At 44.2% G+C, this 14539-nt stretch overlaps 1 protein-coding gene across 1 annotated transcript in view; it reads right to left on the bottom strand.

Moving 5' to 3' along the window:
• Nucleotides 1–7172: 7172 nt before the first annotated feature.
• TRAM2 (translocation associated membrane protein 2) overlaps nt 7173–14539 on the bottom strand; it is a 41135-nt gene continuing 33768 nt past the window's right edge. Inside the window, exons 6-11 of the mRNA XM_066637860.1 lie at nt 14316–14400; nt 13835–13905; nt 12488–12592; nt 10697–10840; nt 8772–8947; nt 7173–7984 (exon numbers count right to left, since the gene is read on the bottom strand). Of these exons, the coding sequence (XP_066493957.1) occupies nt 7911–7984; nt 8772–8947; nt 10697–10840; nt 12488–12592; nt 13835–13905; nt 14316–14400 (655 nt within the window). The 3' untranslated portion in view covers nt 7173–7910. The remainder of the gene's footprint in view (nt 7985–8771; nt 8948–10696; nt 10841–12487; nt 12593–13834; nt 13906–14315; nt 14401–14539) is intronic.

The following is a 14539-nucleotide window of genomic DNA, read 5'->3' as shown; positions in this document are numbered from 1 at the left end:
AGGGAAAACTAACACTGTAGGGAGCCAGAATTAAAAAATGAGAGAGAGAGAGAACAAAGTTGAAATGTTTGAACTGACAAAAAGTTGCAGAGTGGACAAAAATCTTGTTGACTTAATTCTACAAAGTTTGTCACTGTTGAGTAGTAAAAACACTGAAAAGTATTTCCCGTCACTTGATGTATCTTCCTTGAACTGGGTGAGATCAGTTTGTTAAATGCATGTGAATCAGCAGAATTAATTGTTGCAGAAGAAGAGCTGAGAGAAATAAAAAATAGAGACCTGAAACACATCAACACAACGATTAAAATTTTAGTTATTGAACTTTAAACACAACCTTAATATTTTAAAATGATAAATATATCCTTAAGCAGATGAAGTGCCTTGACAATTTTAGTGCCTTGTGTGCCATGAGTTTAAAAAAAAGGTTGAAAACTGCTAGCCTAGAAGTTTTGCTCCCCTGTCGCCTGAACACTCACCTGGAGGTGGGGACACCCCTGGTGAGTTGGGGTGACGGGACGACCGTAGGAGGGTTCCCCACAATCTTGGGGCGAGAAGGAGCAACCAGCCAGGGGGAGGCTACAACCAAGGCTTCAGTGGGGCCCTGCAGCAGCATCCAGACACCGCTTGTTTGTCCATTGGGTGAGGCGCCTGGAGTTGGGCCGCGGCTGCGCGCAGCCTGGATATCAGGAGGCCCAAAATCTTGGGCCCCGCCTGGGACAGGAAGCGGTTGAGCCAGACGGGCCAGCCAGGGGAGCTCATACAGAGCCTGGCAGCCTGCCAGGGAGGAAGCCTCTCTTGAGGCTCTGGCTTGGGAAGGACAAAGGAGGACTGGACAGAGCAGCCCCAATGCTCTCTCTGGGCTACCTCCATCCCCAGTAGAGGCCCACAGGCAGCTGGCCTTGACACTAGCCTCATTCTAAGGGGCATCTACTGGGGGAACAGTGGAGGCCTGCAGGCCTGGCCACACTGCAGCAGTGGGTCCTGGGACCCCATGGGAAGCCCCCAAGGGACGTTCAGGACAACCACCTTCCCCAACCTACCCAGCCAAGGCCCACCCACAGATCTTGCAGGGGGTCACCAGAGACGATCTGGACCACCCACCTTTGGCCCACTACAGCGCCATCCCAGGACTGAGGGCAGCGGCAGATCCTCTGAAGGCCTGATGGTTGACCCTTCTGTGGCCAGAACCCCTGAGGGGTGTGTGCCGTGAACAAGCTTTGTGACAATAGCCCGCATGACCAAGGGGCCACCGCCACTGGACAGCCACTCTTCGGCAGAGCCCTCCATGGAGTTCAGGAGGTGGGCTGGGAATATGCTTGGCCATGCCCCCCAGGGAAAAGATTGCGCCACCACTCTTGTTGAAGGACTGTTTCCAAAGGGATGCCTATGATGTAACAGGGCCCCTTTAATTAATGTAAAGACTTTGACCCAATTAAACAGAAGCAATAAACCACTCATTGCCACTCCTTGCATCTTTCCAAACCAGGGTAAGTCAAAGGGAGTCCACCCCTTTTTGGCAGACGCTCCACCCCTTGGGTCTGCCCCCATGATGGACGTCACCCCCCCAAACCATAATTGTTGGAAGGTGAGAGAGAGCATTTGGTCTCTTTAACCTAAGTACAGGAATTAAATCATTACCTACTAAAACAGTTTGTGTTCTAATTTTAATGTATACCCTTCCCTTCTTCCAAGGACAGGATGGTATATACGGTTTTCTTCCGCTCCCTCCCCTCCCCCCATCTTCAGAATCACCCTATGAATGTACTTTTGGCACAAGGTCAGTGAGTTTCCTGGGTAAGTGGGGATCTGAGAGACACAGCCAGACTTCATTGTGCCACAAATGAATATCCTTTCCACAAGAGTTTGTAGCTTGTCCATCTGGTGGCCATATAATACTGCCATATTCCAAATTATATTGGCCCATCTAACTTAGTATCTACTATACCTGGAAGCCACTAATTCAGTGTCCAAGATCCTTTTAATTGGAAAGTATGCTAGAGGAGAGCTGAGAAAGAACCGGTACTGAACCTGGGACCCTGTGCATTCAAAACATGTGCTCTGTAATCAAGCTGTGGTCCTCCCTTTAAAAAAAAAAAAAAAAAAAAAATTAAGGCCTCTGCTCTACCTTAATTAGGCAAACTGGATCCCTTGCCTGCAATTGATGAAACTTGCAATTTCATGGCACAAACATCACAGAGCTGTATAGCCTCAACTACTGAGCTATTCTTCCCAGGGCTTTAGCCCAGGGTTTCACCAATTCATGGCAGTGGAGAATACACAAACATAAGTTCTTGAAGCAGCACTTTTGATCATTCTATGCCTTTTTATTCAGAACACTTGTCACAGCTTTTATAAAAGCTATTTAACAAAAAAAGAAAAACTTCATACGAAATTTGTATGGGAAATTGACAGGGAAAAACTAGAAAGGGGAGAAAAAGTTTTCCCCTTTCCACAAAACATCAAGTTTAAAACTTAAATATGGAAGACCAGGTATTTTTTCAAATTTAGGACTGAAATTTGGTCCATTATTAGAAATAACATACACATTCAAAATCTTCTGCAGTATCTTGCCTGTGCAGAGTATTCACTTGCAGAACACTGATTAAGGTTTTTCTTCTAGAAGACTCAAAATCAGGTACACAGGTACCTTGTTTCCATCTTCATTGAAAACAGAATAGAACCTTAATTCCATTCAGACTGAACACTATGTGCTATCTTTGATTACTATACAGTCATTAAATACATAGGGATTGTGGGGACAGGACATGTAAAGGGAATTATGTTTTCCTTACATCTGCTTTACCAGATGAGTTTTTCTTTTTTAAGATGTAAACTCTGTTCATTACTACAAATGAAATGTCCTCCTGTGCAAAGGAAATCAAATTACTGAGTTTTTGAAAGTTTATTGTTGGATCTGAGATCAAAGCTTCTGATCCATCTAGTACAAAATAGGCAGGAAATGCACTAAGAGGTCCCTTCCACCACTCAACCTAGAATAAATAGGTGATGCAGGAAGAGAAACATTGACCTCCAACAAAACTAACCCCTAACCCGCCCGCCCCCAGAAAAACCCGCACCACAGAAACTTGATCACATTATCCCTGCTTTCTTGCTTCAGGGTATAGCTTTCATGAGCTTAGCCACAAGAAACCACACATTTTGATAAGTTTGTACTGGTCAACCTGGAAGGCAGAGTGAGGCAGTGGTGGTGTTAACACTGAATTTGGAACCAAGAGCACAACATGGCAATATTGGTATAGGTTGAAGCAGAGTTCTGCCCTGTGTGCGTATGTACACAAACATACATGGCACCCTTCAAGGCAAGACATATGTTACAATTCTGTGATTTTTTTTCATATACACAGGAGTAACCAAGGTTGTACTTTTGAAGCAAAGTTGGGAGGGATATCCTCTACAACCACCACTCTCAGCTTGTTTTACTGCTTGTGGAAAAGGCTGTTGAAGGGGAAGGCAACAGGTTAGAGAAGCCCCTTATCTCCGCTTTTGCTTCAGATTGCAGCCTCACTACTGCACTATGTAAAAGGCCAGAGAGAATCTCAGAACTATATGTAGTGTGTCAATTTGTCCACAGTTACCACAAAAGCGCTGCATGAATAAAATGGGAACAAGATTCCTGGCAGCTTTGTTTGCGTAAAGTGTATTAGAATGCAAGTGAACTATATGGAATTAAAACCAGCTAAAAGAATCTGGTCATCTGTGGAACCAAAGAAACCTCTTTGTCCTAATTATGCTTGTATTTAGAATTGTTCTAATGAGGAGATAGATATTTTATACTTGTCAAGAAACATTTACCTACAGTAAAAAAGGCATAGAAAAATGAGGCAACGTGTTTAACAAAAGCAGTCCCTTTTATGAATAGCTAAACTAGTGTACATATATCAAATATCAAAACACATCTAGAGAGTAAAAAGACAGATGCACGCATATGACAAATAAGGTACAAGAGGCTAGGTTGCACTGTAAGGCACTAGTACAAACTGCAATGCACTACACTGTGGATCGACAACATTGTGCAGAAGAGAAGGAGCATGTTGGGCAGACTGAATGCTGTTTTCTGCAACTTTTGAGACACTGATCCTCTGAACTGCACTGAAAATGAATTAAGAGGTTTACTGTAGGAGGTTACTGGGGGGGAGCACATAAACCCCCCACTTGATAAAGGTGGGTTGCAGTTGCAGCAACTCAGCTTCTAAATGAAAAAGGAGAGATCCCAGCTTAGAACAGTCATCTTTGGAACAGTGGCCAATAATTCGTAAGGAGGTTGGCAGAATGAAGACAGGTCTGGTTTGCCATTCAGCTTGACCAACAGAGCTCTGCTTCCATAGCTACTCCATCATGTCATGCTGGTATGACCCACCCAACCTGACCTGTATAGCACCATCATCTGCTCAGTTTAATCCTGTATAAAATAAAGGATGAGGTATATTTCAGACTCGACAAGAGCTAAAGAGTGACAGGCACAATGTGATTGGCTTTGGCTCAGGACATTCTAATTAGGACATGCCAAGATTCTGGAGGGAAGGGAAACTGCTAGCCCTGTGCAAGCTCTCAAGTAGTTGGTTGCTTTCAATTTTGCCAGCTAGTATTTAGAATACAGAATAAAAGATGGGGGGGGGGGGCAAGAAAGGAAGACCTATGAACATGATGTCATAACAGTTCAAAAACCGTAAGACTGCTAGTTTTTAAGGTGCTACAACAAGCTAACATGACTATCCCTCTATAAGGAACTTGGGGAATCTAGTTTACCTGCGTATACCAGAACACACCATCTGCAATTCACCAAGCTAAAAACCAGGCCTTGTGGCCCGTTTCAATTTAAGACAAGCAAACACAGTAATGTTGAGACTCTGGAAGGATGGCATGCAAATGAACGAGGTGAAATTGAGATCTGCACCATTTATCTGCACCTTGTAAAATGATAAAGATGAGACCAGTGGTTCCCAAACTGGTGGGGTACAACCCACCAGCCAAGGAAGTACTCAGCTCTAGACCCTTATGGGGTGGGGTAGGGGGATTGCAACATGATCCCCAGGATTGCACTGCAGCTGGGTAAAGAGAGAGGAAGGGTTTCTGGCTTATCTGAAGCCAGTGACAGGCTCTGGAAGGTACAGGGAGCCCCACGGGCATCTTTGCAGGGCTCCCCAAGCCTCAAAAATAATAAAAATCATGATCAGAAGGCACTTCTGGATCAGAAGTGGCTTCTGATCACAATTTTTATTATTTGAAGCTTGGGTGCCAATGGAGGCATCTGCATGGCTCCCTGCAACCCCCCTCCCCCAAGCCCATCGCTGGCTTCAGGTAAGTCAGAAACCCTCCCCTTCCCTAGCAGCAGCATGAATCTGAGGACTGCATTGCAATCCCGCTACCCCCACAAAGACTTAAGTGGTTCCCTCCTCCTAAGGAGGATTTTGGAATCACTGGATTAGACTAAACATTTGCTGGCCTCATTTCCTTGCACCAGTGTCAACCCTAGCTTTCAGGGGAGAGCGAAGAGGCACATTTTCCCACTTTGAAGGACAGAACAAGCTGCTATTCTCTAGCCCTGAGGTTCTCAAACTTGCAGGGAGTTTGAGGACCACAGTAAGTCCTTGGAGGGGAGCAGGGAGGCAGCGGGGGCAGGGGGAAGGCAGTGATCCTGGGGATCACATTGCTAAGGGGGCTGCAGGGACTGGCATGTACTTACCAGTCCCTACAGCAGCCTCCCTGGGGTGCGGGGATCCCTGCACAAGCGTCTACAGGGCTCCCCGGGGCTTAAAAAGTGAAAGCACAGCGATCGTGCCCCGCCTCTGCAAAACCAGAAGTGGAGTACAATCGCTGTGCTTCCACTTTTTAAGCTTTGGGGAGCCCTGCAGATGCTCATGCAAGGCTCCCCACACCCCAGGGAGGCTGCTGCAGGGACTGGTGGGTACATGTCAGTCCCTGCAGCCCCCTTAGCAACGCGATCCGGGGGACGTCGCTGCCTCCGTCCCTTAAGGAGAAAGAGGCCAGGGCCCTTTGGCTGGGGCATTGCAACGCCCCAGTTTGAAAAGCCCTGCTGTAGCCCATCCCCAATCCTTGTTGAAAGTAAACACTTCCTCACCATGACCCGACTAGAAAGAAAACACTGTTGTGACAATATTGCGGCAAATGCCTCAGGAGTTATCCATTATCATTTGCGGCAACAGAGAAAAGAAGCTCAGGTTGCTTCTCTGTACAATAATCCAAAGGTCCTTCAGACAGAAAACATTCAGAAGGTGATCCAGTTGCACTGGGGCTTCAAGGCATCGCAGAACTCAGTGATCTCTGCTGAGTCAGGCAGTGTGGACTGTACTGAAGATAGGACATACCATTCCCTGAAAATGAACAGCATAGCAGTACCAAGAATGCAAAAGTTATTCTTAAGTGAAGGATCAATTCCCTTCTTTTCTCTCACAAGGTATTCTGTCAATCCTAGAACTGCTTCAAACACACAAGGAAGTGTCGCAGTTAGGAAAGGGTTACCTCTGAGGTAGATTTGAAACATAATTTCATCCACCAACTTTGGGAGTGATAGACTGGGTAGGAAAACAATTCCCAAGTAATAGATAGCTTCTATTCCTCCCTACTCATAACCCCTCCACATATTAAGGAGTTAGGAATTAGGAACTGGGTTATCCAGCATTCTGTAAGGCAACAACAAACTATATAGCCTTAGAAGCAAGGAAGGACAATATCCTTGGGAGCTACAAGAAAATTGATTCAGATCCCATTGGACAAGACTGGTGTAAGCAAATGGCTGACCAAAAACAAAAAAAAAAAGCACACAAACCCCAGAAGCAACAATATTAACCTGTGTTAGGGTGGATGGGGTATGACCACTTAAACATGATGGACCCAGACATGAAGATTACACCATTAAGGTCTAAGGAAACTATTTGCTTGCTTCGCAAGGAAGAGACAGGCCATCCACAGAATTAAGGCCTCAAGTTTACCATTTGGGTGACAGCAGCACAACTTCTCTCTTTATGAAGGCACTGTAGGTTGAAGCAAAAAAGATACATTGTCTCTAGGTCAGTCTGGGTGGAAAGCATGTCATATGCAGGACAATCTGCCAAGTCAGCAGGTCTCTTTGCTGGTACTATGTGGCAATTCAGTTCCTGCTAAGGCAAAAATGATTTTTATTTTTTATATTATTTTATATGTAGGAAAAAAGAGGTCTGCATGTGTCCAGTTCTCCAGAATGCAATTGGAGCAAGAGCTAAAACTGCAACAACTGAGACTAGTATGACACATACAATGTCTGTGCATCTGTCCATCACATTGAAGGCCTAATGCATTCCAAACACTAGATTTATGATAAAAAGCATGAAATCTAGCTAGGGAATTAACACTCATAGATTCAATCCTCCACCATGACCCAGACCTAGACTGCATTTCCCACAAATTATGTCTTTTGCAACAGTGCAGTGTCTTGAGGGTTAAAACCCCACACATTAGCCCCAAGTTATATTCTCATGGCAACAAAACACATTATGTCCTAAAGCTGCCATCTCTCTGAGTCAAAGCATCACTGAATGTGATAAGAATGGAGAGGGAGAAATGTTTAAGGCAGAGAACAGATTTCTGAGGAAGACCAACATGTAAAGTGTTTCTAGAGAGGAAATAAGCAAGAACAAGTTGAAGAATATGGAACAATGCACAATAAGGTAATACTCTGAGTGAGAAAAGTGTTTGGTGTTCCTAAGCCCCGCTGTGAAGGGGGAGGGACTTTTTGGTTGTTACTGCCTGGAGACAGAGAGAGATCTTTCCACAATGTATATATTCAAGCCATTTGAGGTGGAGCTTGAGAGGACAGGAGCTGCTTCCAAGTCCCAAAGTTCCCATTCTTTCGTTCTCCTCCTCTGGCATCCTCTGCAGGTTGTACTTTGGCTCTATGGAGACTTGAGTTTCTTGGTTCGTGGTGAGGTACCATTTTCTGCTTTTACTACTCCATTTTCGTGGTAGCCTGAGGTGGAGGGAAAAAATGGCACAGTTGGTTAAAACTCTCTTCAAAATAATGCTGAAACTTAGAAAATCAGGATAGGTTTCTACTCAGGATGAAAGCTACAGTGACATACCTTTGGAATTTTTTTCTGGCTTCAGCCCCCACCCTGAGAAAGTTAGCAATTCATCATCTTGTTATTTAAGGCTTCCCCAAAGCTTGGGGTTTTATAGCAAGAGCAGAACTGCTCCATAAGCACCTTATCTGGGGGTTGTAAGGCTTCACAGTCAGACACTGCAGGATAAGACCATATTGACCTGTGGTTGGTTTACATGAAACCTTTCTCTGTGACACTAATACACCAGAGAGGGGTAGCTATTGTGGCTACCCTGGCCTACACAGCTCACCACATTACGCAAGGAAGAGATGCTCTGTTTTCAGGTTAAGATCAGGACTCTGACCAAATGAACATAATTGATTAAGTCATATGAATTTTAAAATCCATCACTTAAATCTACCTACAAATAAAAATAGTTCAGGAGAAAAAAACATGGTGCATTTTTGTTTGATGCACACATTTTTTAAGGTTGATTCCCTGACATCTCTCTCACAGGAGGAAATTCTGCTTTCTCCTCTTCCTGGGGAATGGAGGAGGAGAGCGATAGGTACATGTACACTCACTCACTCAGCTGCTTAACCAGAGGGCACCTTTTGGATTAATCAAAAGGTATTTTAAAATTAGTTTAATCTAATGAAATCAACACATTATTGTCCTCAACAAATGCTGAATGCAGCCAGGCACAATGCTCACCAGACTCCCTTTTGACAGTCTTCAACTGCTGCTTGCTGTGGACAGTGGTTGCTGCTGTAGCTCTATTTCTAGCACTCTGTTCATTCCAGTACTCCCGCCAGCGCCGCAGCTGAAAGTGGATGAAGCGCCACATCATCCAGGCCTGTGAGAAGCACACCAGAAGCAGCACACACATCCTAGGAGATAGCAGGAAAAAGACAGACTGAAAATAATCTACTGTGGGGTTCCCAAAGTGTGGATCCTGACACCTTAGGGCAGGGCTTCTCAGACTGGGGCGACGTGATGCCCCAGCCTGTGGGCCCTGGCCTCTGCCCCCTTAAGGGGCAGTGGCAGCCAGCAGGAAGGGAGGAGGCAGCCATGCGATCCCCAGGATCACGCCACTCAGGGGGGCTGCAGGGGCTTGGATGCACTTACCCGAGCCTCCTGCAGCCTCCCAGGTGTGCGGGCAGCCCTGCACAACCTTCTACCGGGCTCCCCGCAGCTTCAGAAGTGGAAGTGGAGTGATTGCACTCCACTTCCGCTTTAGTGGAGGCGGGGCGCAATCACTCCACTTTCGCTTTCAAAGCTGCAGGGCCCTGTAGAGGGCTGCGCAGGGCTCCCCGCACCCCCAGCAGGCTGCAGGAGGCTTGGGTAAGTGGACCCAAGCCCCTGCAGCTCCCCTGAGCGGTGCAATCCTGGGAATTGCACTGCTGCCTTCCCCCCGCTCCCGCTATCTCTCCCCCACGAGAACTTAAGAGAGGCTCAAACTCTCCTTGAGTTTGCCTTAGGGTGCCGTGGCGCACTCACAGGGGTGCTATGGGATATCCCTGGTGGACCCTCTCACCTGTTGCTCTTGGTGCTCCCATCTTGGATCTCGTGAAATTCATGAGATTTGGGTGCCACCACATAGGATCTTACAAGATTTTATGAGTTCCAAGATGGCAGCACCTGGCTGAGGTGGGAAGAAGAGGCTGCGGGGCATTGTGACCCAGGTAAGTTTGGGAACCACTGATCTGCTGGCTCATCTTGTTCTGAGGACACACCAGGAGAATGAGTCTCTTAGTTTAATATAGGAATGTACATAGGAAGCTGCCTTATACCATGTCAGTGTATTGGTCTATCTAGCTCAGTACTGTCAACACTGACAGTTGCAGCAGCTCTCCAGGGTGTTCAGTTAGTTCTTCTGTCCCTTCCTGGAGATACCAGGAACTGAACCTTCTGCATGCAAAGCTGGGGCTCTTCCACTGAGCCACAGCACCTTCCCCTGAACCAGTGATCAAATGGCTTCCTTGAAACAGATTCAGAGGCTGGCAAAACTCAAGTTTTCAGCTCTTCCCTTTCCTGTTTGTTTTGACCTGTAGCCAGCTCTCACTACTGTTGGATACGCAATCAAAGGGCTGGTTAACACTCATTTATACCTTAAAACCTTCAATTATACACACAGGGAATCCCAAAAAGTTACCATTTTATAATTTGCCCTGTTCTTTACCTAGTTTTATTCTTGGATCATAGGATGGTTAGTGCTACCAACCATATTCCCTCCTAACCAGAATTTAGCAAGTTTTTGGCATAGGAAGCTACAAAGAGAAGGGAAGATTAGCAAAAGCTGCCCCTGTGCAAATGGATCATCTTCCACATGGATGCAGCACTTAAGATACTACCCTTAGTTAAGGGTCCTTGATCAGCAACAGCTGCAGTTAATATAGCTGCTAAAGTAAATCTTAACTGTGGTTAAGGACAGCAGATCTATGGGGGGAATTTGCACAAGAGAGAAAATGAGCACATGGTCCTACAGCTTATTTCTAATCTTAACATGGTTAAGATACAGGAAGCATTGCAGCTCTTCCAGTTTTCAACTGGCAGGGAGCAGAAGTCAAGAAATTCTGTTCTTATCCCAGCCAGCAAGCCATCATTCTTTGCTACAGCAGAACTTGCTTGAGTCTTACCTGAAAAGCAACGTGTTGAAGTTTCCTTTTTCGGGATCAAATGTTTGGTTCTCCACCCGATCCAGCCCAAAGCCGATGACCAGCACGGAAAGGGTAAGGGTGAAGAGCCGGGAGATGACAAACACCACTGCCCATGCATTAAACCTTTGTGAAGTTAGATAGAAAACCATTTTACCATTAAACACAGCAAATGAAATTTGCCATGCCTACCTGGTGGGCACTTCAGTTTATAGCAACTCTCTCTCAAGATGCTAACATCCAAATGTGTTTTTTAACTAAATAATTTGTACCCAAAGATGCAGACCAGCTTTGGCATCAAGAGATCAAGTGCCTCAGGTAACAACCTTGGGTGCTGACCATGCAGACACACTAATAATAGATCTAGCTGTGATTGACCATCTAGGTAGATCTGCATAGTATCTATTACACAGCTCCAATGACCAAATCAGTCTTTTTATGAATGTACAGCATCTCACCACTCTTTTGGGGAGGGGGGGTAGCGCTTCTAAAGTTACGTTCTAGTCCTCATGGCTACAGCAAAAAAACACATACATTAAAAGAGCATCCCCCAACAAACCCATATCTTTTCTGAGATATGTGCATTTCTTTATCCTTACCTTTATGTATGGATTTCACATTGTTTGTACATTAATTCCAGTTATTGTGTGCCCAGTCTACAATACCAGATTCTCAGAACAAAATCCAAATTCTGCTAAAATAAGAAGCTACCTGACAAACAGAATTTTTGTATGCAAAAATGCAGTATGAATTGCTGCATACTTGACACAAACTAGACTTTGCACAATAGATGCTTAACAGTCATGTCTGAAAGCACTGCTGGAAATTTTCTATGGTCCTTGAAGTCTCCATGGTTTAGGACAGAGAAGGAACTCAAACTTCCTCAAACTGTCAAACAAGCATCTTCTATACAGCAAGTAAATTTTTTCAACTTAAACCTCATACATTCAGCCATCTCCTTTCATGCCTCTGATTAACTAAAAAAGAAATCCAATACTATACAACCACAAGCAAAGATTCTCCTAATTACAAATTCTATCCCAGATTTAAAACATGTACTTTGAATACACAGCCATTGCAAGCAAGCAAGCAAGGTTGCAAGCAATATTATCTTGGATTATTTGACAGTCGTGTTAACATTTCTATGTAATTTAGGTCCAAAGGACACCATGGGGGGGTAGCAAATGACAGTTTCCTGGTTAGCCATGCTTGCCTATGTACATTATCTGTATGCAAAGGCAAACACTACACACGCAGAGATATGCCATGGTGGAGGGCATGGCTACCCAGCATTATTTTTTATTATTATTATTAACAGTATCTATATACCACTTTTCAACGGAAAGTTCACAAAGCGGTTTACAGAAAAAATCAAATGAACAACTAACGGCTCCCTGTCCCAAAAGGGCTCTCAATCTAAAAGGATGCAAAAGAACACCAGCAGACACCAACCACTAGAAAAGACACCGCTGGTGTGAGGAGGGCCAGTTACTCTCCCCCTGCTAAATAAAAGAAGAGCACCTACTTAAAAAGTGCCTCTTACCCAGTTAGCAGCATGCCCCCATTTCTTCCTCACATTTGTCCTGTACATGTATGGGAGGAGGAAACAACAAGTGCACCACTGAAGAGGGCATGGGGATACTGGAAAGCAATCTCTGGTCCTAGAATCACCTAGGAGATTTGCTTTGCAAAATGTTGCAATGGGCCCTCCAGCTCTGCTTTGCCATGAAAGGGAAGCCACCTCCTCACTAAAGCACACACAAGGGCACTTACAGTTTTTCATTGTTTTCATCCGTGAAGTAAAAAAGACGAGCCATGTGGAAGAGAAATTCAGCCATGTACTGCAGCAGCAACAAGATTAGCCCCAGGCGTGTGAGGCTAGAGAAATGAAGAAACGAGGCTTACAAAGGCTTGAAGTGCTAAGTGTCTGCTGACCTTCTGTCCCTCCATTTGCTCAAAGAACAAACAGATGTGCCTTGATCATGGGCAGAATCTAGTTAATCTGTCTTCACCTCACCCCTTACAAAAGTCAAAGTTGAATATTACTGTGCTATAACCCCATCACCAATTCTAAGCAAAGGTAACTCAAACTGTGCAACTTGTGGGAAATGAAGCAAATTTGCTGAGTTTACTAAATTCAGCCACCAGGTGAAGAGGTATGATGGGAACTGAACCCCTCACTGACAATCGGTGCAACTCTAGTTCAAATCACAGACCTACCCAAGCTTTTTGGATTTCATCAAAACATTGCCATATACTTTTCAAGTGTATTTCTTTCAAACCTTAAGGGCTAGAAACTTGATTTTCTACAAATAAGATGGAAATTTTCAAGATGTTGCATTAGGCACTCTTTCTGGAATTGAGCAATGAAATTATAAAATATTTCATAATTATAAAAATTATAAAATAACTATGACTAAGATAAGAAAAAAATCTCATCTCAGAAAACATGATCCGGCCATTTTCAGTCATCAGGAATCCCACGAACCAATTACACACACACTTCACGAATTGCAGAGGATATTCCAACCCTAACTAACTGTGTATTAGCTCAGAAGCCAACATTGTTCTGAAGTCATTCCGTAAGTATCCATTGGATTAATATTTCAATCCTACACATGTGTACTTGGAAGTAAGTGCTACTGTGTTCAGTTACACTTACTCTCAGATAAGTGCGCATACAATTGTGGTTCAAGGCTATAACAATGAGATGCCCTTGTAAAAAGGCAGCCATAGACCAAAATTAAGGTGTTTTCTGTTGCAACAAAGCTGCCATAGTCAAAAGAGGTCCAAAAGTATAGTATGCCACTTATAGGTTATTCAGAATGCCACTTAATTTTGTTCAAGCAAATTACATGAATCTGCAATCCTATTTTCAAGTCCATTGGACAAGTCCAACTGACAAAGAGAAAAGATTGGTGGAATCTGAGGACACAACCACAGGGTTAGTTAGTAAGGACCCCTTTTGGAAAGCCAAAAATCTGCCAGGAATATAAATTTATAATCCAAAAATTAAACACACTCCATTCTCAACTTTAGAATTGTGGAGGGGAACAAAATAATGAGAATCCCTTAAGGAGATGGAGTTCTCTACAGACTCATTAAATTGAGCTCACTTACTTTAGGAGATATGCTCCAGCTATATGCACTAAATAGAGGCTGATATACTGCAACTGACGAGGAATCTCTTCCTGAAATTAAGGACACAAGAAGCCAGTGTTAATCTTGAATAAGTAATGAATGGGCTACATGCAGTACAGACAATATTGGTTGTTTCCAGTTAAACTATGGACTAGGTTCAGAATTCCTGAGTTCCACAAGAGAAGCGAGCATGCCAGTTTGTTCCAAGGCTACAATTTCATAAGGAAATATTCTCAGTGCTATGGTGAATTTCAAATTGGTAAACAAAGTTAATGAAATATCACACTGGAATCTAGGTGGGACACAGCAAAAGCCTTGTCAAAATATGCTCTATGACTGAGATAATGTATCTTGCCCTTCAGCATTTAGGAGTTTACAGTTTCATAGCTGCTAAGAAAGCAATCCATTACCTAAGAAAGTTAACCCAATTATAGTAGAGAAAGTGGGTCAGGCTACTCACCTTCCGCACCTTCTGGAAATACAGTTCAGGCAGTGCATGCAGCCAATAGGCCAGCTGGCAAAGGTAGAAAAACTTGACCTGGAACCTGGCATTGAAGAAAAAGCAACAGCAGTATTTTTCTGATGCCTTGACATCAAGACAATTCTTAGCTGTACATTTTTGGCATGCTCCTGCTAATTGTGAAGAGGCTGTCATCCTTCTGCAGCTCAATGGCAAAGGCATCA

The sequence above is a fragment of the Tiliqua scincoides genome, chromosome 1 (genome assembly GCF_035046505.1).
Source record: "Tiliqua scincoides isolate rTilSci1 chromosome 1, rTilSci1.hap2, whole genome shotgun sequence".
In the NCBI taxonomy this organism is placed as follows: Eukaryota; Metazoa; Chordata; class Lepidosauria; order Squamata; family Scincidae; genus Tiliqua; species Tiliqua scincoides.
This window is presented reverse-complemented; position numbering and strand designations above follow the sequence as displayed.